Source organism: Gymnogyps californianus, chromosome 10 (assembly GCF_018139145.2).
Source record: "Gymnogyps californianus isolate 813 chromosome 10, ASM1813914v2, whole genome shotgun sequence".
Taxonomy (NCBI): Eukaryota; Metazoa; Chordata; class Aves; order Accipitriformes; family Cathartidae; genus Gymnogyps; species Gymnogyps californianus.
In genome coordinates this window covers 3,322,292-3,343,311 of record NC_059480.1, presented here as the reverse complement: position 1 = coordinate 3,343,311, position 21,020 = coordinate 3,322,292, and the positions used below count along the sequence as shown (strand labels likewise).

General features: G+C 38.9%; 1 protein-coding gene across 1 annotated transcript in view; it reads left to right on the top strand.

The window, feature by feature from the left end:
* WDR33 (WD repeat domain 33) overlaps positions 1 to 21,020 on the top strand; it is a 71,434-nt gene that overhangs the window by 44,582 nt on the left and 5,832 nt on the right. Inside the window, exons 8-19 of the mRNA XM_050902570.1 lie at positions 6,787 to 6,913; positions 7,486 to 7,640; positions 7,775 to 7,853; positions 8,384 to 8,494; positions 9,321 to 9,415; positions 9,636 to 9,644; positions 10,304 to 10,390; positions 10,641 to 10,780; positions 11,154 to 11,306; positions 11,669 to 12,718; positions 17,504 to 17,606; positions 17,886 to 18,348. Coding sequence (XP_050758527.1) covers positions 6,787 to 6,913; positions 7,486 to 7,640; positions 7,775 to 7,853; positions 8,384 to 8,494; positions 9,321 to 9,415; positions 9,636 to 9,644; positions 10,304 to 10,390; positions 10,641 to 10,780; positions 11,154 to 11,306; positions 11,669 to 12,718; positions 17,504 to 17,606; positions 17,886 to 18,348 — 2,572 coding nt within the window. The remainder of the gene's footprint in view (positions 1 to 6,786; positions 6,914 to 7,485; positions 7,641 to 7,774; positions 7,854 to 8,383; positions 8,495 to 9,320; positions 9,416 to 9,635; positions 9,645 to 10,303; positions 10,391 to 10,640; positions 10,781 to 11,153; positions 11,307 to 11,668; positions 12,719 to 17,503; positions 17,607 to 17,885; positions 18,349 to 21,020) is intronic.

Here is a 21,020-nt window from a genome sequence, read left to right as displayed (position 1 = left end):
TTTACACTTTCTGGCCTGTTTTTCCTGACATTTCTCTTGAGCTAGCTCTGAGCTTCCTGATGGCTTTGTTTAAGATTAATAATGACTTCTTAATTAGAAATAATGACTACTGTATTGCACTAAGCATTATGCTGCACTTTAAAGCACCGTCACATAGGTGAACTCTCTGTGACAGAGATGCACTTAATGTTATACACGGGGGTTTTTAAGTGCATAAAAGTGGTGGTAAGTTAGAAAATTTGGACACTGATTAAGCAAAATTAGTGAAAATTTTGTAATATTTACATACTAAAATAACTTTTTGTTGATAATTATCTGTGATCAATATAGATATGACTTGACAATGTCTTATGATTAGAAATTGTGAAACATGCATACTTAATTGATTTTTGTATAGTTCTCACTTCTAAGAGAATGTTAAACAGCTCTTCACATGTTACAGATGCTGGCCCCATTACTGTGCTGTTGCACAACCTGCTGTCAAACTTGTTTTGTCTCTATATGTTTTACAATGTATAGGAAATAACGTGATTGGGTGTAGGTAGTGATAATGCTCAAAAATAAATTCAGGAGTTAGGAAAAAGCAAATATGTCTAAAAGGAAAGGTATCTACAGTTTGTAGACTCTAGCACGAACGTACTCAATGATTAAAAAAAAAAAAAAAAAAAAAAGACCTGACACCACAAATCTAAAACAGTAGACATTTTCAGTTGTGTAATTTTTGTTTCTGTTCAAAGCAATGCATTTCAGCTTTGGAAGCTGCTCAGCATTCTGCCTTCAATTCACTGAAGAATTTAAACATTCACTTTTAAGTTTAACATGTGAGTAGTCCCATTAGTTAAAGACTGAACCCTGCATGACCCAGTTCCCACATACACTGGGACCCAGCTGGATTTCTTCCCCTCGCTATAAACCCTTAGAGAAGACATTGTCATTGAATTACAACAGATGTAAAGAATTCAGATCACTACATGCCATTACTGGTAATTACATGTAATAGAACAAGACTTTTTCATGATTCTTTGCAGTGCCTTTGCTGTTATGCAAGCTGTGCAAGCACACAACTAGCATTAAGTTTTTTGCTTAAACTTTTTTTTGCTAGTGTTTTAGGGTTTTGTAGAATTCAGACTATTCACTGAGTGGTATAAGTTCGGTTGGGACTAGCACATACAAATTCTAAACTCATTTATGGAAACACATTTTGGGGGCTGATTAACTGTTCCAGGTAATCTTGGGAAAATTCATTTGTTTACTCACACCTGTTTCATTAGTGTTTACTGATATTTTTTTATTTTATTTATTTTTTTTTTACCCTTCTGATTTCACAGATGATAAAAACAAACTGTCCTGTTATAAGAGCTTTTGTCTGGGAAGAAAACTTGATTATAGAACTGTAAAAAAAAAAGGGGGGGGGATTTGTAAACAAGGCTTAATTATGTCCCATTCTGCTGCTGGTTTAGAGGAATACTGATGATCTAGGAGACATTCCCTGTAGGTAGATTAAAACTCTAGCAGTCTCTCTAGATACCATGTTTAATAAACTAGCGGAGAGCTGGAGAAAGACTGTGAGCAAATAAAGGAAAATAAAACTTGAGTTTATGGGACAGAGGTCTGAAAGTATGGTGGGAGGCATTGTTCTTAATCCACTGAAGACTGAAAGGAGCTTTTCCCCTTAATTTCTTATTCACCGACCTCCCCCATTATGCTAAAAAGAAAAAGCATACTGTGTATCTGTAGATGGAGCATTTCTGTGGTATTCATTCTTGGAGAGGAGAATAGGAAGTGAAAGAGCTCATAGGACAGCTTTCAAGAGGAGCATAACGCACATAATGCGATAGGGCAAAGTACACTAAATAACTGGAGTTAAAATATATTCTTACCCTTATTGCTAACCTGATCGGTGTTATGAAAACAGTACCTAGGTTCTTGTAAATATGAGGTATTCAGTTCATAAGTAAGCTTTACAAAGAAGCAGGGAATTGCTAGGGGAATGGGTAACTGTCAGATAACATTTTAAAAGCCTTCCATAAAAATGGAACGAGCAGAATAATCCAATTTGCCTAGTAGGCTGGAAGCAACTAACAAAGTCTAAGAGAATTATGTAGAAAACTTAGAACATCTTTCTGCTAACGTGGTTGTTTTCCATTATCTTTGACTTGCAGGTCCTTCCCCCCCCCCCGCCCTTCTCTTTTTGCGGTAGAGAACCTTAGCTTGAACAGTAGTAAGACCTGATGTCTCTTTGCAGATCCCTTGGAAATAGTCCCCTACAAATGGCCTGCTCTTCTGAGAGGTGTTCTGTTGTTTTGGGGATACAGATTAGCGGAAGGTGAAGGTTATTGTGTGGTGATGAAAAGGCTTCAAGTCTGACCAATTCAAGTGGAGGATACACAGCTCTGTTTACTCCCCATTTAAAACAGCATAAGAGAACCATGTGTCTTTAAAAAAAAACCAAACAAACAAGCAAATAGAATTCTCTCTAAATGAGAAACAGTATTGTTGCAGTTAAATGATTATGTTAATTCTTTGAAATATATATATTTACAAATATCCATTTTCTTTGGAATGTGGATGTTAAAAGTACAAGAAGATGCCTTAAGAGTGTCATCTCAGTATGTGTATATACATCCAAATAATTGCTGAGAAGGATCTAGAAATCCTACAATATCATCTATAAAATCCTCTTTCCAGTTTAGGTGCCTTCAGAATGCGGTTCATTCCTAGGGGAAAGGATATAACAGAAAAAAGCTTAGCTACAGCAATAAACCTGATATATCTATAATTGATAGTTTATACACAGTTGCATTATAAAATATATAGATATGTTACAGACTGTAATAAAAAGATAATGATCGAAACCAACTTTTTTATACCATATATTACATTCACTAAGTCATAGATGCAGAAATTAGAGAGGGAAAAAAATCAAGTCCTTAATTATGTGTACTTTTCCAGACTTGTGACATGCTGGATTTGATCAAACACTATTACACATAATCTTATTATAGCTTGTTATGCCTTTCACCAGCCAGTATTTCTGTTCAGTGTCTTTTAAAGAACAACCCTTCAAATAAGTTGGCTAGAAGTATCCACAATCAGTTAATTAATGGGGTTGTGACTACAGTCACTCAGTTCAAAAATTTATTATGCATATGAAAAGTATTATTAGAGAAATACTTTTGTATCTGAACTTTTTAAAGAATCTACATGTGCTTGTTTTTAATTTATTTTTTCTGCAGATTTTTTAAAAAGGTTAGAAAAAGTTGTAATAAGTAAAACTGACAAGTGTTAGTATATTGTTTTATGCTCAGACATTAACTCATGATTTTAAACGAGTTCAGTTTATCAAAAATCTTTACCTTCAGTTTTTCATTTCAGTTTGTTTATAGGCCTTCCATTGCCATGAGTTCTGAACAATTCACACATTTCAATTCATTTATCCATAAAGCGTCCCTACAAGATAGGGAAATGATATAACATCTGTGCCTTTTACAGACAGGGACTCAGGGGCCAGAAAGGGTGCAAGCGCTGTTCAGAGAGGAATTCCCATCCTGGCTCTCCGAGGTCACAGAGACATATGTGTGACTGTTGAAATTACTGAGCAAAAGCTGTTTAGAGTCAGCAAATAAGGAATGTAAACGACAGAGATTTGCATGAATTAAGGTTTTCCGAGCGTGATGCTTAGTGATAGGGGTCATGTACCAGAGAAGAGTCCAGTTCCCAGGTCTTAGCCTATAACTAAGAACTGAAAACAACTAGGAAGTAAAATCTACCAGGCTTCTTTTTCTCTGGAGTTTTATTTTAAATGTATTTTCTGCATCATCTGTCTCATTACAGATAGTAGTATGTACTTCTATCAGCAGAAAGAAGGAAAAGCAATAGACAGTGTCAATTGCTTCAATTAAAAGAGAGAGAGAAAAAAAGAAATTTAAAAAGGTCTGATTAGATGATGCTGTTCAGTTATCTTGGTTACCTTACGTAATTCTTCTGAGTTAGTTCATCCCTTGGGAATAGTTTATTTAAAGCATATTTGTTGTAGGAAAGTATTTTCTCTCGAGAAAGCTTCGTTGCATTAGGAAGCTACAGCTAAGTATATATGGTGACCCCATTTAGTGCAGAGCTTTGTCTAAGAGGTGCCTCTCTTGAGGGCAGGATAGATCATTTTGATTAGATTACAAAGGAGGGTTCCGTTTTTCCCCCACTATTGCTGCAGTCTGGAGCACACTGGTTGAAAGATTGCTCTCTGCAGGAAATGCCAGGTATCTAGCTTTATAATGGTTATGTTTTTAAATATTGTAAGTTTCTTCTGATCCCTATGGTCAATTTTAACATGCTGATGATGGTCGAAAGCCTGCTGATAAGTACCTAATGATTTATCTGCTCTGGTTACAAGTTCTGAGTGTCCTGGCATCTTTTACTACCTTTCAGCTTTGTGGTCTGCAGCTAGTGGGTAGTGACTATCAAACCTGGCTTCTGAGAAGCCCATTAGTCCAGTGCTGTCCGGTCACTGTCGCTTCCTTTTAAAGACTTAGAGGATGGGTGCTTCGGTTGCTCTGTTTAAGAGTGTGGCTCTGAACTTGAACTGGATTGCCCACTCTGAGCCTTTTTTTCCCTCAGGGTACATATTTGGGCTGGTTTAACTCAGGTTAGGTCTCGAAAGAAAAGCCTAAATCGGGCCTTGTGCAGGATGAGCTGTCATCCAGAGATGGCCTCTCACCAGCATAACTCATTTTCTGGATGCAATCTTACTGACCAAACAGAGTACCCCTTTGTCTCCCAGCGCTCTTCCGTTACTAATTGTCTTTATTTCAGGAGCAGCAAGGCCAATGTAATTCCAGTCTGTGTGGCTAGGTTTTTTTATGGTTTTGCTGGGCTTTGAGTTTTTTTCGTATTTATGATAGTACTCGAGTATTCTAGTCTGAACGCATTTTCATACGGTTCAACCAGTTATTAACTGTAACGGAACATTTCTCTATAAGGGCCTATTGTTGCCCTTGAATTAAAATCCTGTCTTTCCCTGGGGGCTGCTGTAGCAAGTACCTACAGAATATCATTAGCTGAAAATCTGCAAGCATGAATTGCCTTCCACTAAAGAGGAAGAGCGCTTTCTCCCTTACTACTGGCCAAATCATTCCTCCCAAATAAATGCTCAGAAGCAAGGTTTGCTCAGCATTCAGCTTCATGTTTTAGTTGAGAGAGAGAGATTTAGTCAGAGCAAATCCAGACAGACAATGCCTTTCATTTCTTTCTGCATCAGAAGAGCCAGAGAGAAGGGAAACTACATCTCAAAGTGCCCCTCTGTTGGTAGGACAGACCGCCAGAGCGGTCGCTTGTGAGCACATTTATAGTCTTTGCAAGTTGAGGATCCTCCTCTTCCCTGAGACCATGCATATTCCAAGGGTAATTGTGCCCGCTGTGGCTGGGGGAGGAGAGTTGGGTTCCTTCATCCATATTGTCAATCAATCCTTAAAGTTGTTCCCCATATTCTTACCAAAGCTGTATTCATTTCTTCTTGGGTTGAGAATCTCTTCCCCCTCTGTCCTTTCCTCCGGAGAGGAGCAAAGTTGCACTCATTTGATGGAGACAGTGCTCTATGTGTTAAGGTTTTGCTTTTATTTTAAGATACAAGTATGTTGCTTATTCTAATTTGATTTTTCTATGGCCTCAGGAAAATTTCAACTGATATTAATTTTTAATGTCTTGTCGAATTGAGGCCTATATTAAGACAGCTTGTGCTGCTTCAAGTTACGTGTTCCACCATGTAGCAAAGCAGTACTTGTGGGAGCTGTCTGACTTTGATGGGAACCCTTTGTCTTTCATGGAACATGCTACCATTCTTCCATACCATTTTATAACTTCAGTGCCTTTATGTTGTAGACAGCCCTTCCTTTCTCATCTTGCTTTTTTCTTTAGTTACTGCATGCTGCCTCATTTTCTGGCATTGACTATTGCTGTTGGCTTTCCCTTGAAGTGGGCTGGCATGGAGAGAGATTGGAGAAAGAAATTATCGTTTGTTATTTCTTCTCTAAATCCCTATAGTTCAGCTCAGAAACCTCATTTTGTTGTGTAGCAGGAACAGGCATTTCTTCTTGACAGATTTTAGATCATCTGAGCAGTGCTGATTCTCTGTCAAGGTCAGTCGGTCTGTTTAAAATGAAATGGTATCACGAGGGTTTTTCTCTCCTAACTCTTGAGTGTTAGAAAAACCTGAATCCCTCTGACCTGATAAGAGGTTACATCTCATAAGATTTCTTTTCATCATATGCTAATTTAGTTTTCAGATCCATAATTTAATTTCTTTGCTTATTTTCTGACAGGACAGCAAAAGGGTAGTACTGATAGGATAAGAACAAATATGTATTTGCCTTTCATGTCTACAATATTTCACAGAAAGTGAACTGTCACAGTGTTATTTTCCCTTACCACCTCCATACAAACGTTTCATAGGTGTTATGTTTAAAATATTGTGTAATAGTATAGGGCTAAAGCCTAAAGAAAAGTACCAGTTTGAGCAGAAACTTCTTACAGAATTTTTATGTTGGTGAAGTGAGCTTGGTTTGAGGGCGTAATCCGAGGAGAAGATGCTCCCAGTGATTAGTAGGAAGGAATGCAACCTAAATAACTCAGAAGAGTTTTTATTTAGTTTGATTTTATGTTTTGTGACCTGTGCTCTGTGATGTTTTTCATTCCGTTTTACATTACAGTTATAAGGTGTGCACCCTTTAATTTTTCAGTGTCTTTTCAGTGTCCGTGAAATCTCAAAATGAACAATTTTTATCTGCTTAACAGGACATGGAGCAGACGTGAAATGTGTTGACTGGCATCCAACAAAGGGATTAGTTGTATCAGGAAGTAAAGATAGCCAACAGCCCATCAAGTTCTGGGATCCAAAGACTGGCCAGAGCCTTGCCACACTGTAAGTTCTTGCCAACAGATTTTAATTTACTCAAATGTAAGCTAACTTCATAAAAAAATTTTTTTTTTCAAATTCCCTTCTTAGCTTTTTGCCTCACATCTTTTCAGCCATATGCTTCAAATATAAAGCTACTGCTTTAGCTGTACCAGAAAATCTAGAGGTTAGATGAAGTCAAGTCCATACTTGGAAAATTGTGACTTTAATATTCCTTATTTAAATTTACTTTGTCCTTCTCCATAGACCTCCTAGTCACACAGTTCGCATTTGGAAAACAGACTTGAGATATGGAAACACAAATGAGATGTTTCATCTGGCTGATGAAAAACTTCTTATGCTGCAGTAGAAATGTGCACAGTAACTGAATACTGTCTCAATGAGCACTACCAGTTGCTCTGAAGTACTAAAGAACAGGATTAAAGCATAGGGCCTTTGCACAGAAAGCCACAGTATTCTGGTTTAGTAGCCTGAACTACTTTGTTATTGACCTGAATATTTGGGACTGGTAAATTATCACGTTTTCATTTGTGTTTGAGAAATAAGTATCTGGACAGTCTGTCTGTCTCTGCTTGCAGGCATGCTCATAAAAACACAGTGATGGAGGTGAAACTGAATCTGAATGGCAACTGGCTGCTAACAGCTTCTCGTGACCACCTCTGTAAGCTCTTTGACATTCGTAATCTGAAAGAAGAACTTCAGGTCTTCAGGGGTCATAAGAAGGAGGCCACAGGTCAGAATTTGTTATATTAGGTGGATTTTTATTAGTAAGTTTGGATTAAAAATTAAAGTTTTTGAGTTCCTGATTTCCATTCATTAGAAATCCTAGCATTATACTTTCTGATTGTGGCTTACTTTGTATTTCAGCTGTGGCCTGGCATCCTGTTCATGAAGGACTGTTTGCCAGTGGAGGATCTGATGGCTCTTTGTTGTTCTGGCACGTTGGGTATGTGGCATTTTCATCAGCACGTTGGAAAGATGTTGTTCAGATGTGCAAGCTAGTATACTAAACATAAAATATACTTTTCACCTTTGAATCTGTATTTAACATGCATGTTTATGGTATAGTTTTTCTCTATGCCTGAGGAAGTTTGTGAATGTGCTTCATTTATGAAGAAGTTTTCCTGTGCAGATGTATTTTAAAGGATACAATTGCTTGCACAGAAAATAGTCTTTTGTTGAGAGGGTGATGAATGGTTGAAATTCCTAGTTTCTTAGAGCTTGTTCTGACATGTAAGTATTTTGTTTCTAAATGTATGGGTAAAAATCCCTACATTACTGAAGTCCCTATTAAGAACAACTGGGAACGATCAATTCACCCAACAGAAAAAAAAACAGAGACTTAAGTTTAGCAAAATACGGGATAGAGGAAGAGGAACAACTGAATAGCAAAAGTTTTGTATTGTATCTGTAGCAGATATTCACCTGTGTGATGACTGGTTGGTGGTTTGTTGGTTTTTTTTTTTGATGCATCAGGGTTGAGAAGGAGGTTGGTGGAATGGAAATGGCCCATGAGGGAATGATCTGGAGTCTGGCCTGGCATCCCCTTGGACACATTCTCTGTTCAGGCTCAAATGATCACACCAGGTATTTTCAAGTATTTAAAGAAAAGATTGAAGGGAATGTATGTACATTTAGAAACTAGAAAGGTGCATGGCATCAGTGAACAAAGAATAGATTGGGATGATTCTGATACACAACCAATGGGCAAAGCAGAGAGACAAACTTATCTAAATGGGAAGGCACTGACATTTCACATTAAAAGGTAGAGTCTAACCTCTTGTCCTTCATCTAAGGAAGCCTTAAAAAATACTAGGATTTTGGGTTTGTGTGGGCTTTGAAATCTCCTGAAGAAATTTTTGAAAAAGAATTGTTGTAGTTTCTTGCTGAAGAAATATTCTATCTCCACAGCATTTTTTCCTGCAGATCATCTGCTGGTCATGTCTGTCTTTTCACATTGCAAACATGTTTGGAGGCATATAGTTTGTGCTTTTAGGTTAAACATGCTGTAAACATGGAGCATTTTATAAATGGAGTAAATTTTTGTGTGTGGATGTGTGTATTGACAAGTTTAGTGGTATATCAAGAATATATTTGAATTGAGTGATAAGTTTTTGGAATGGACTAGAAATATATCTGTCGAGGATCTGATGTTGATGCCTTGTACTTACACCCCTTACACTTTGAAGTATCTTCTGAATTGTAACTATATAATTCAATATGATAATTGTTGGCTTTTTATTTTTGGTTTGAGCCTCACACCTCATGTTCAGATCTAGCGCTGAACTTGATTTAGTAAGAGTTGAATCCTGATGTAATCAAGATAGCACGATAAAAATTAAAGAACTAGTTAGATTAAAACTACTTAATACTCTTGACCCTTTATTGAGATCATATAACTTCCTTTTGACAGCAAGTTTTGGACTAGAAATCGGCCTGGAGATAAAATGCGAGATCGTTACAACTTGAATCTGCTGCCTGGGATGTCAGAGGATGGTGTGGAATATGGTAAGGCAATTTCCCTCAATATGGAAGAAAGAAGGTTGGGGTCAGGAACAAGCCTAGGTCGTTAGCTGACACTAGAGTACAGCTTCTGGGTAAGACGATGAAACAGTATTATAGCATTGGTGACTACCTAAACAAAGATATTTTTTTTATGAGGATGATTTTACTCTCCATGTTATCAGCGATAACCATTCCAACAATGAGTTTTCTTTTGTTTCCGCAGCTCCAGGAGGTAAGACCTGCTCTGTCAATCACAGGAAGGAGGTTTGGCTCTCCCTCTGGCAATATCTCCTGTTTACTTTTATTCCTGAAAACTTCATGTGACTTCAAGACTTCCCATAGTCCTGAACTACAGCAGGAAAATCTTTCAAATTATTGAACTTGACTAAAATCTTAAAACTCTACCCCACTCTTAAGGATTTATCTTGGTAATTTTAGGCTGCTCAGGGTTGCCCAGCTCTATGGCATGCCTCAGCAACCTTTTCCTTGCTGGGGTTGCATCTGTTTCTTCAGATTTTTGATTATTTGTTCTTTTGTGTTTGGGAATGTTAATTAAAATGCAGCACTTCAATCCAATTTAAGTTTTAAAATATATAGATTTGTTGTAACAAAAATGGGAATGGGTGTGGGTTATTATTTCCTTTTCTGAGTTTCTACCCTAAATGTAACTTTCCTGAAAGGACAAAGTTTCTGACCTTTTGGGGTGTATTTATGAATCTGAATTTGCAGTTCTTTTAATATCCTGTAATTCATGTATGGAATTGAAAAGTGACCCACCAGTTGTGAAATATGTAATGATACCAATGGTAAAAGCATGTGAGAATCCAAAGGGATAAAATGATAATGTAAAGAAAAATGTTCCAAGTATAAATATTTATTATTTTTCTCTAGATGATCTGGAACCCAACAGCCTAGCAGTTATTCCTGGGATGGGAATACCTGAACAATTGAAAATAGCCATGGAGCAAGAGCAGATGGGTAAGTAGCAGCTATGGGGAAGCATTTTCCTGAGCCATTCAGATACCGTGTGACTTCTCCTTCATTCCTTTCATATATTTTGGTAGTACAGACGCTTTTTTGTAAAGTTCTGTACTGTGCGTATTTCCCATGTAAAGAAGGAAGAGTTGAAAACCTCTTGGTCTCTTTTGCTAAATAAGCTGTAAAGAGAGTAACAGGATTTCTCTGTAAACCTGCATTGCTCTGACTGTTTGTCTCCCTGGTGCTAAAGGGAAGGATGAGTCCAATGATATTGAAATGACAATCCCAGGACTGGATTGGGGAATGGAGGAAGTAATGCAAAAGGACCAAAAGAAGGTGCCACAGAAAAAAGTGCCCTATGCAAAACCAATACCAGCACAGTTTCAGCAGGTAAGTACCTGATACACAGTGAACAGGAGAACAACTTGTTATTTTCCCAACCTCAAAAAGTGTGTGGCTGTTGAAATGTTGTGGATTTCCAGTATCAACTCTTTTACATCAACACCCAGTGCAAAATAATTTACCACAGTAGTTAGTTTAATTACTTATTGAAGCATAAAATATTTGGTTAAATGCCTTATATCTTGTATCTGTACCTGGAAAATAGGATGTTATAAGATACGGAAGTTTTATTCAGCATTGTTTTTAGCTCCTGAATATCCATACTACTATCCATACTAGCATTCCAGCATATCCTTTCCCAGCACAGCAATATATTGCATACCTGTTGTTCCACAGAATTAATCTTTACTATTCTTTATAGGCATGGATGCAGAATAAAGTTCCTTTGCCTCCCCCACCTGAGCCATTGAATGATAGAAAGGAGGATATTAAGCTGGAGGAGAAAAAGAAGACACAGGCGGAGATTGAACAGGAAATGGCAGCACTTCAGTACACAAACCCACAACTCTTGGAGGTATGTATGTAAAGACAGTTATTAGCAAATTTGTTTTAGTTCTTTATGTGACATATTTAGACCTCAACGCTAAAATGCATAGCTTGCTTTTGCAGTACTGTTTTCACCTTTTTTTCAAAAAAACATCTAATTGAACAGGATATTGGACTTAATGCATGATGCTACGAAACCTTCAGTGAGGCCCCCACATTTCAGTTAATAAATACTGATCTATGGATCTCTTTAGTTGTATTTCTGTTAATTAAGAGAAAAGCACTTAAATCTTTTTAAACTCCTGAGAAATTAGATGAATGCTTCTGATTTTTAGTTGTTACATATACTTCTGCACTTAGTTGATTTTCTGGGTGTCTTTTTTTGGACAGCAACTGAAGATTGAGAGACTTGCACAAAAACAAGCTGAGCAAGTGCAGCCGCCACCTCCAGGAGGCTCTCTTCATGGACCCCAGCCTTTTCCAGGGCAAGGCCCGATGTCACAGATGCCTCAAGGATTTCAGCAGCCCCTTCCACCTCAGCAGATGCCAATGAATATGCCTCAGATGGGACCTCCTGGTCCACAAGGACAGTTCAGACCTCCAGGACCCCAAGGACAAATGGGACCTCAAGGTCCTCCATTACATCAAGGAGCTGCAGGTCCACAAGGGTTCATGGGACCACAAGGACCTCCAGGCCCCCAAGGGCCTCCACAAGGAATGCCACGGCCTCAGGATTTACATGGACATCAAGGAATGCAGAGACATCCTGGCCCTCATGGGCCAATGGGGCCTCCAGGTCCACAGGGTAATGCAGGCCCACAAGGCCACTTAGGACCACAGGGTCTACCTGGGTCTCAGACTCATTTAGGACCGCAGGGTCCGCCTGGCCCACAAGGTCACTTGGGTCCTCAAGGTCCCCCTGGTGGTCAAGGAATGCAAGGGCCACCTGGTCCCCGAGGAATGCAAGGACCTCTTCCTCATGGCATGCAAGGAGCTCCAGGATCTCAAGGGATGCAGGGCCCTATATCTCAAGGGCCTTTGATGGGACTTAATCCAAGAGGGATGCAGGGTCCACCAGGACCCAGAGATAACCAGGGACCTACTCCACAAGGGATGATGATGGGTCATCCGCAAGAAATGAGAGGTCCTCATATGCAAAGTGGTTTACTAGGACATGGTCCCCAGGAGATGAGGGGCCTCCAGGGACCCCCGCCTCAAGGTACAATGTTAGGACCGCCACAAGAATTGCGTGGGCCACCAGGTCCACAAGGCCAGCAGGGACCTCCACAAGGCTCTTTAGTAGGGCCTCAAGGAAACATGCAAGGACCTCAGGGACAACCGAACCCTTCAAGGGGGCCGCACCCTTCCCAGGGCCCTCTGCCTTTCCAGCAGCAGAAAACGCCTCTGTTGGGTGATGGGCCTCGTCCCCCATTTAATCAGGTATGTGTCGGTCTGTGTAACAAGAAGAGTGTTAAGAACGTAGGAATGATAACATCACGCAGTAGAAATGCAAAGCAAGAGCCGAGAGGCTGGAGGTTTGGTATACTTGCAAGACTGAGGCCTCAGGAAAACTTAAATGATAATGAAAAGAGTTATGTAGTTTGGAAACAGCAGAGGTAACTGTAGAAAAGGGATTATTGGAAATACTGGTGCAGAAATCAGTCTGCTATGAAAATATATAACCTTAAAAGAAACTCCAGTTTTTTTAATTTAAAGATACTGAACTGTCTTAAATGGGGAATTTCCTGGGGAGTAGGTAAGCACTAATAAAAGTTGAATTTAAGCAAACTGAACATAAGAAAACTCATATGTATTAATTAAAGCAAGTTACTGCCAACTCTCAGTTGTCCCAGAGTAGTTAATCCGAACTATGGGATGGATTTACCATAGATGCTGACATACCTGGAATCAGCTTAGGTCTGGTTGAACTTACCAGTTCAAACTAAGCGTACAGGAACACAGCTATCCTGCTTCCTACCTTGGTATAGAAATCATTTAGCCACCTTTGTACTTTCCGGAGCACAAGTTAAGAGATTGGCCTTGTACACTGTTAACTTGTTCCTGCGCCATTTGCCGAGAAGCACAAGAGGGAGCACAGGTATGAGACAGGTTTGTGTAGGACTAGCCCAGGTCTGGTAGGGTGAGCGCTGAGCTGGAACTGCTGAGCATGGCCTGGATGTGTGCTGACTGCTGTGCTGCTGATTAGATGTCCCTGTGCTGTGCTGCCTTGGCACTCAGCTCCAGGAGGGTTCACCAGCTCAGCAATATACTTGCGCTTAGCTGACCTGGAATACTGGAGAGTGTCACTTATAGACAGAGCAATTCTGCAGGAATCAAGTCAGGTTTTGATGAAGTCTGGTTCAGTACCGGGTGCAAGCTGCTCTGCCTTCTTCAGCATCTTTCATAACGGGCTTATTCTGTCTTCTGGTCTACCACAGATAATGCAGAGCTTTCTGTATTTATTAGCTCTTATAAGTTCCTATTTGTATGGCACTGATTCTGTACTTAAAATTTCTCTTGATTGTCTTCAGCTTTAAGGTGAATTTTGAAGAGGATGTTTGGAGAAAAATTCTACTTACTCAATTTTAAAAAATGTGTGCAGTTTTTTAAACAGAATTAACTCTTTTAGACTTGCACTCAATAGTTTCTAGTTAAAGCTTTAAACAGGTATGTGTATAGTCCTTAGTGTGTAGTCCAGTACCAATCACAATGAGTAATGACATATTGAAATGAGCTTTAGCTCAGTGATTCCATTTCAGATTGAGGCAGAGTAGGCTACAAATTGTGGTTTTATTTGAATATTTTTTCCTTACAAATCAGCAATAATTCCCTCCAGAAGTCTGTTAATGTGACACTATTGCTGAGATTTCAAAAGCATCAAAGTTAAGCGAACAAGAGTTGGTTCCACAACTGACTTAAACTAGCATAGTGTTTTTCATTGCTGTCCCAGGGAGACTAACTTTTCTGCTTTGAGAATAATTACCAAGCTTGTGTGTGTATAAAAGTTTGTGTGTGTTTACGTATATGTGTAGGGCTGTCCTTGTCTGATCCTGCTGTTAACACTCTCGTCAGAATTCAGTAAGTTGCTTTTGACAGGTGGCCGGTTATTTTCAATGAATACTGCTATCCTGAAGTCTTTTACACATATTAGAAAAAGACAAGGCAAGGTATTTTTGACCATTTTTCCTTCCTTGTGCAGCTTTAGTATGGTAATGTCTTTTAAAAATGAACAGATTTTAAAATTCGTAATGTCAGTTTTTGCTCCAGTTTTCTTCTTTGTAATATGAATATAATAGTAGTTCCTATTTAAAAAGGTCCTATCTGTGATTTTCTAAACAATAGGCTTTAGCTTGTTTTTTGTTCTGAATTTGACATTTATCTTCTGTAAGCTTGTACAAATCACTTGCCTTCCTTTTCAGTAGCAGGAGTGTATGAATATATATCTGCTTTATCAAGGGCTTGTGACATTAATACTGAACATTTATACGTATTTGTAAAGGTTAATCTCCATATAAGATACCACTATTACCTGCATGTGCTATACACTGGAAAGCAGAGTTTTACTGCAGAGTGTGTGGGCGAAATGTACATCTCTTCCTGAATGTGAGATCTGCTACCTTCTGCAAGCATGAAATGGAATAGAGAACTGTTTATGAGAAGGAAATTGCCTGAGATGTGATTGTCAAAATCTTATTCTGGAGATAGGCGTGTTGATATTAAAATGCAGATGGATAAATAGAATATTCCCAAGTTAGCAGTGGCACTTTGGAGCTCTTTTGCTATTGCTAATTTAGATTTGATCATCTCACATTCCTTATAGATGTGCTGAATTTCAGCTCACTGGTTGAGTGAGGTACGAATACTTCAGGCCAAGTCTCTTGTCCACATAGATAAACTTTAGGAGCTTGTGCAGATTTTAGAAGAAATGCAAATTTTTCTTATGGGTGAATATAAATAATTCTTTCCCCCTTCAGTGCATAGTTTTAATTAATACAGATGGCTATCATAAAATGGCTGCGCCATTTGCATATATAGGGTAGATACGCCAGTAACGTGGAGCAGTTGCGTTCTGCTGCACCAGCTTATCTGACTGGTGCAGAACCTCAGCCCGCGTTGGGGAATCCCTGAGCCGACAGTGGAGGCGGTGTGAAGCGCTCCAGATGTACCCGCCTCGAGGTGTGGGGTACGCAAGGCAGCTTTTAGCACGGTATCTCCTTCTGAGCTGTACGTATTTGTGTTTCAGTTTCAAGACCAGTTTGGGGCCCAGAATGTATTTTGAAATGAAAGGCACGTGAAAATGCAGTGTTACGGCTCTGTCTTCCTATCTTGTCAAAGCATGATTTATTTGGACTAGAGGTTTTTGCTGAATGCTAGGGAAACACATTTAGTGAGTGCTAAAAACTGCTGCTTTGGTTAAACACTAGTAGCATAAATTTAAGAATTTCAATAAAGTTTATTGTAAGTAAGCATATGCTAAATATATGAGAAATCATGGAACTCCAGCGAGGTTTTGGTCAAGAATGGCAGAAGCACTACAATAGCCGGATCGTACCTAGTCAGAGAATTTATTTGTTCTGGACTCAACTCAACATTCAGTCACTAGGAAAGTATTTTTTTGGTTTTCTAATAGGCATTGGACCAGGTCTTTTATCTTGCTTTTTTTCAAAGTCCTTACAAAATTGCTCGATGCAGATGTGATGTTTGTAGTATATATTTGTGTGCTTTTTTGTGTTTGTCACCTATATTGCAGTTGAATATAAATGTTTAATTTAAAACCAGTATTTCAAGATATGATGGGAAAAATACACAAATGAACATATTGCTTCTCTGCAACCAGAAAAAAAAAAAGGTAGTGTTTCTCAAAAATAAATGTAGAGCATGAAAATTATTTAACTTTGATTCTTGGAGAGATTAAGCAGTGTAATTATGAGTACAATGACAGTGATGGAGTATAGGTTTTTAAGTATTTACAAACTACCTGCAGTCTGGAGGGTTTTTTACAAGCCAATATAAAGACCAAGTCTAAATCTTACATATTAGACACGTCTAGGAAAAAAATATTACATGTTTAGGGTTTTCTGGTATGGGTTTTGGGGGGAATTTTTTGGTGATGGTCAACATAAAAAGGTTTTGTATAGCAATCTTGCAAGTTTCTACTCTGTCTTGTTCACAGTGATACATTTTTATTCTTGGATCTCATTGCAACAGCGTAAATTATGTACATGCCCCCTTTTAGTTCCAGTCAAGTACAAACCCCGAAGGATGACTTTTTGTCTGGCCTTTGCTGTTTAAAGGCAGAATCAGACAGTTCAACCACACTGGTTCCCAACCAATGTTATCATAGTGGGTCCAGTGTAAATGTGGTACCTGTAGAAATATTTCATGGGTCTGACACAGTAGCTGAATTTAAAGAACATTATTTTGTCCTTTAAAATTCACAAAAAAAAGAGAGAAAATAACAAAAGACTTATACTTTATTTTTTCTTTGGGATCTTATAACTTACACAAACCTCTGCTCACTCTACTGTTTATGCTTTGAGAAAAGCAGGTGACTGCAGCTTCTGCCTTTAGCCCTGTCATTGCTTAGTAACCCATTAACAACTTGTCTCTTGGTGCTTAGTCAAGTATTAGTACTTTCTTTTGATCCTAGAATTAGAATTAAGAAAAACAAACTTTGCCAGCATGTTAAAAATGAAACTCAAGTATTTCCATGTTAACAGTTTACAAAGGTTTATAGGAGAGGTTCTCTTATGGCCCTGTTGTTGTCCCCCCTGTCCTGACATTCTCGATATTTTTATTTTTTCATTGCTTCATTTTTTTGTTCATTTCCAAAGGAAGTCTTTGGTCTATGCAGCTCTTTAACTGCATATAAATCAGTACCTGATATTTTTCAAACAAATATACACAGTTTCCTCATCTTCTCTAACAGGCAGCCAGAATATGATCTTTATCATCTTTGGTTGTTACAGGTAAAATACTAGTTCTTGAAATGCTAAGTTTCCTATAAAATTATGTGTTTCTCAGACAGTGACTGAAAAGCATTACTGATGTGAATGTCTGAAAAATTAGGCTGACACCATTGGGAAATCAGCTGTTTCTACTGCAAGACCTGTGAAGATGCAGTCATTATGTCAAGGAAAATGTTTTGCCCCCTTACAAAATACTTAAAAGCAAAAATACTCACGCATGGCAATTCACATGGCTTTTCTTATTATGTGCTTATAGGACGGACAGAACCCAGGTCCTCCACCACTGATACCAGGACTGGGGCAGCAGGGAGGACAAGGTCGTCTTGGCCCTCACAACCAAGGACCTGGTCTTAATAAAGGTAATTAAATATGTTGTCTGTTCTTCTGTGAGTAATTCTCCTAAAAGAGGCTGTTCCAGTGCAGTGCCTTTAGACAGAAAAGGCTACAGCAGAGCACAGGGCCTTGGCTGAGAGGAAAGCTTCTGTAGACTTGGGTTGGAACATAGAAGAAAAGTTTTCCCCCAAAAATTACTTAACGTGAGATGTATGGTGTATGCTTTGTAGAACTGTACAAACTAGAGCATCCTAGAGCGTTTTTAGAAAACGTTACAGAAATCTGCTATGATTTTTTCCCTCAAGGTGACTCCCGTGGTCCACCAAACCATCACATGGGCCCTCTCTCAGATAGAAGGCACGACCAGAACAGTGGTGGTCCTGATCATGGGCCTGAGAGAGGGTTGTTTCGAGGTGGCCAGGAGTGGGGTGATGGTAGAGACAGCAGGGGCATGCCAGATAGACGAGGACCTCACCCAGATTTCCATGATGACTTTGATCGACCAGATGACTTCCGTGACGACTTCCATCCAGATAAGAGATTTGGCCATCGATTACGGGAATTTGAGGGGAGAGGAGGCCCACCATTGCAAGATGAAAAATGGAGACGAGGTGGACCTGGGCCTCCCTTTCCTCCTGATCACAGGGAATTTGAAGGAGGGGGTTCAAACCGTGGGCCTCCTGGTGCTTGGGAAGGACGGAGACCTTCAGATGATAGATATCCACGGGATCCTGAGGATGCACGGTTCCGAGGAAGACGAGATGAGAGGTAAGAATAAATCTACTCATCTTTTGTGGGTTAAAGGGTAAATGGAGGAAGCTCTTTCTTCCTGGTTTCCTTTTCATTAAGGAGTCTATCTGTTTCAGATTTATAAACTGGAAACCAATAAGGAAATGAAAACTCTAATATACCTGAGTATAGAGTCCATAAAAATCATTCAGTAATAGAAGAAAACTTGAAAAATGGTCATTGTACACAGCAGCTTCCGTGTCTTTAAACAGTAAGTAAAGAGAAGGGAGGAAATTTGTAGAGAAGATCCAGTGACACAGGATGAAGATTTGAGACCGTTTTGATGAAAACTGAGAGGAAACTTGAAGGTTAAAGTGACAAACTTTTGAACACTAGAAGTGGATTTTGAGACTTTGTCTCCAGTCACAAACTACAGCATGACTGTAGAGACTGTAGAATGAGATGTAATATACTTGTAAGGAGCAGGAACAGTGATCCTACTATCAAATATAAGGGGCAGAGCTACAGCATCTGTTGGACTGTTGAGACTATTTTCTCATGTTTTTGCTTGTAGAAATTTTATTTCTCTTTCTGACTTATTTCTTAATGCCAAGTGAAGAACTCAAAAATAATCTAATTTACAGCAATGTCCACGTCATTGCTCACAATTTCCAAATAAATCACAAAGGAATGAATTTGCTTCTAGTTACCAATGTAAATATGGAGGAATTACACTAAGTCAGCAAGATTAACTCTCATCAAAATTGCTCCAGATTTATGCTAGTTTAACTGCATTAAATTTGGCCTCCAAGGTCTAAGCCTCTCACTGACCACCAACTCTATATGTATAAGAACGTGTACTTGTACAAATATATTGTGGTCTCCACATAATGTGAATTTTGTGTGTTTTAGTTGCCTTTTTAATCATTTTCTTACATTCCTTTTACTTTGCATCTATACAGCTCTTCTTTTAGCTATTTTCTACCTAGCTCTGTAAAGAGGTACCTTCCTTTTGTGTGAAGAGTATGAAAAGAAATGAACAGTAACTAAAAGAAGGTAACAATTAAAGCCATTTTAAAAAAGTAAAAATAGAGAGAATCCAAGCTGAATGGTCTGCATTACAGAATTCTAAAAGACACAGCAGACAACACTTTTAGAAGCTCAGTAGAGATTTTCAAATCTTAAATTGGAAATGCTTAGGGACTGGAAAAGATGTTGTTATGATCCTGATTTTTAAAAAGGTTTCAGGAAGAGAGTCCAAGAACCTTGTGACCTGTAAATCTGACTTCTGAACTAAGAAGAGTCTATTTGTCAGAGTACAAGTGTTTGTACAGAGAGTTTGGTTTAAAAGGAATCAGCACAGGGCTATAAAAGGCTTATTGTGCTTGCAAACTTAATGAATTCCTTTGAATGAAGGTGAATTAGGTGCCATTTACTGCAGATGCTGAGGTGAACTTAAGAATCCCAACCACTCGTTTAGCTGACTCAGTTTGGAATTTAGATTGTAACTGGTTTGATCAAGCATGAGAGGGAAGTGTGTGTATGTGTGTTTCTCTCTAATTTCCCGTCCTTTTCATCCCTGTCCTGTTCTTACTCTACCTGTGCATATCAACATGATGCTTCTACCGCAGAGACCTGCCTCTTCCTGCCTGCTAATCTGCACAGTGTGTAGTTCTGTATATTAAGGTCCTAGGCCTCAAGGAAGAAGATCTGAGAGCAGTCAAACAGGAACTGAGCCCTATGCAAGGCAGGGTTTTACATGTGACTGATGTGAAAAAGGATATACATAATACAATATTAGGAGCTGTGGCTATGTCAGGCATAGGTATGATAGATTTCAAAACTAAACTGTGTCCGTAACATTGCCTGGAAGCAAAAGGAAAGGCCCTATTCCTGCTAGCCATAGGACCTTGTGTTGCAAATCTTGGTAATTTACAAGCTAAGCAGAATCACACCATGTCAGTATTAAAATGGGAGGCCCTCTAAAGAACATCTAGAGGACTGTGCTGTTTCAAGGCTAAACAATATTGCTATGTGGTTATTTGAACCATTTGTACCTGAAACTGTTCAGTTTGTTTTCCCAAATCATCCAGGTTAATGTAAAATGGTTCATTGTCCATACACAGCACTCCCTCCATCCACTGTTGTACCTATACAGGCACAGCAGCCTCCTCTCTGTATTGTGTTTGTTTTCTGGGAGGTGGAGACAGACCTATTGTTTTTAATTAAAAAAAATGTAAAAGTTTAAAAATATTGTATTGTGTTATGACTACTGTTAAAATATTTAAATTTGTAATTAAAAGGTTAATGTTGTTAAAATTCTAAATAAAAGTATCTAAAGTTTTGCTTGTAATAGGATGCACTGTGTCGTTAATGAGCTGGGGAAGGGGATGCTGCACAAAGCCAACACCATCTGAATATTACGGTGGTTACAGTTTGGCCAGTGTGGAACCGGGAAGGGGGGGGGGGGGGGGCATCAGTGTGAATGGGCCAAGAGTGCTCTGCATTATCTGTGCTGTCACTGAGGGGTGGGCAGGAGCAGTGTGGGGTTGCACTGTGAGGACTCCTGAACCAGTGTGCCAGCACCACCTAAACATTTCACCTGTGCTTGCACAGAAACTGGGCTGTAAACTGAGACGATCGTAACAACTGGTGCTAGCGCGCACTTTTGGAGTTGCAGTAATACACAGAACATGTATGCACTTTTACAA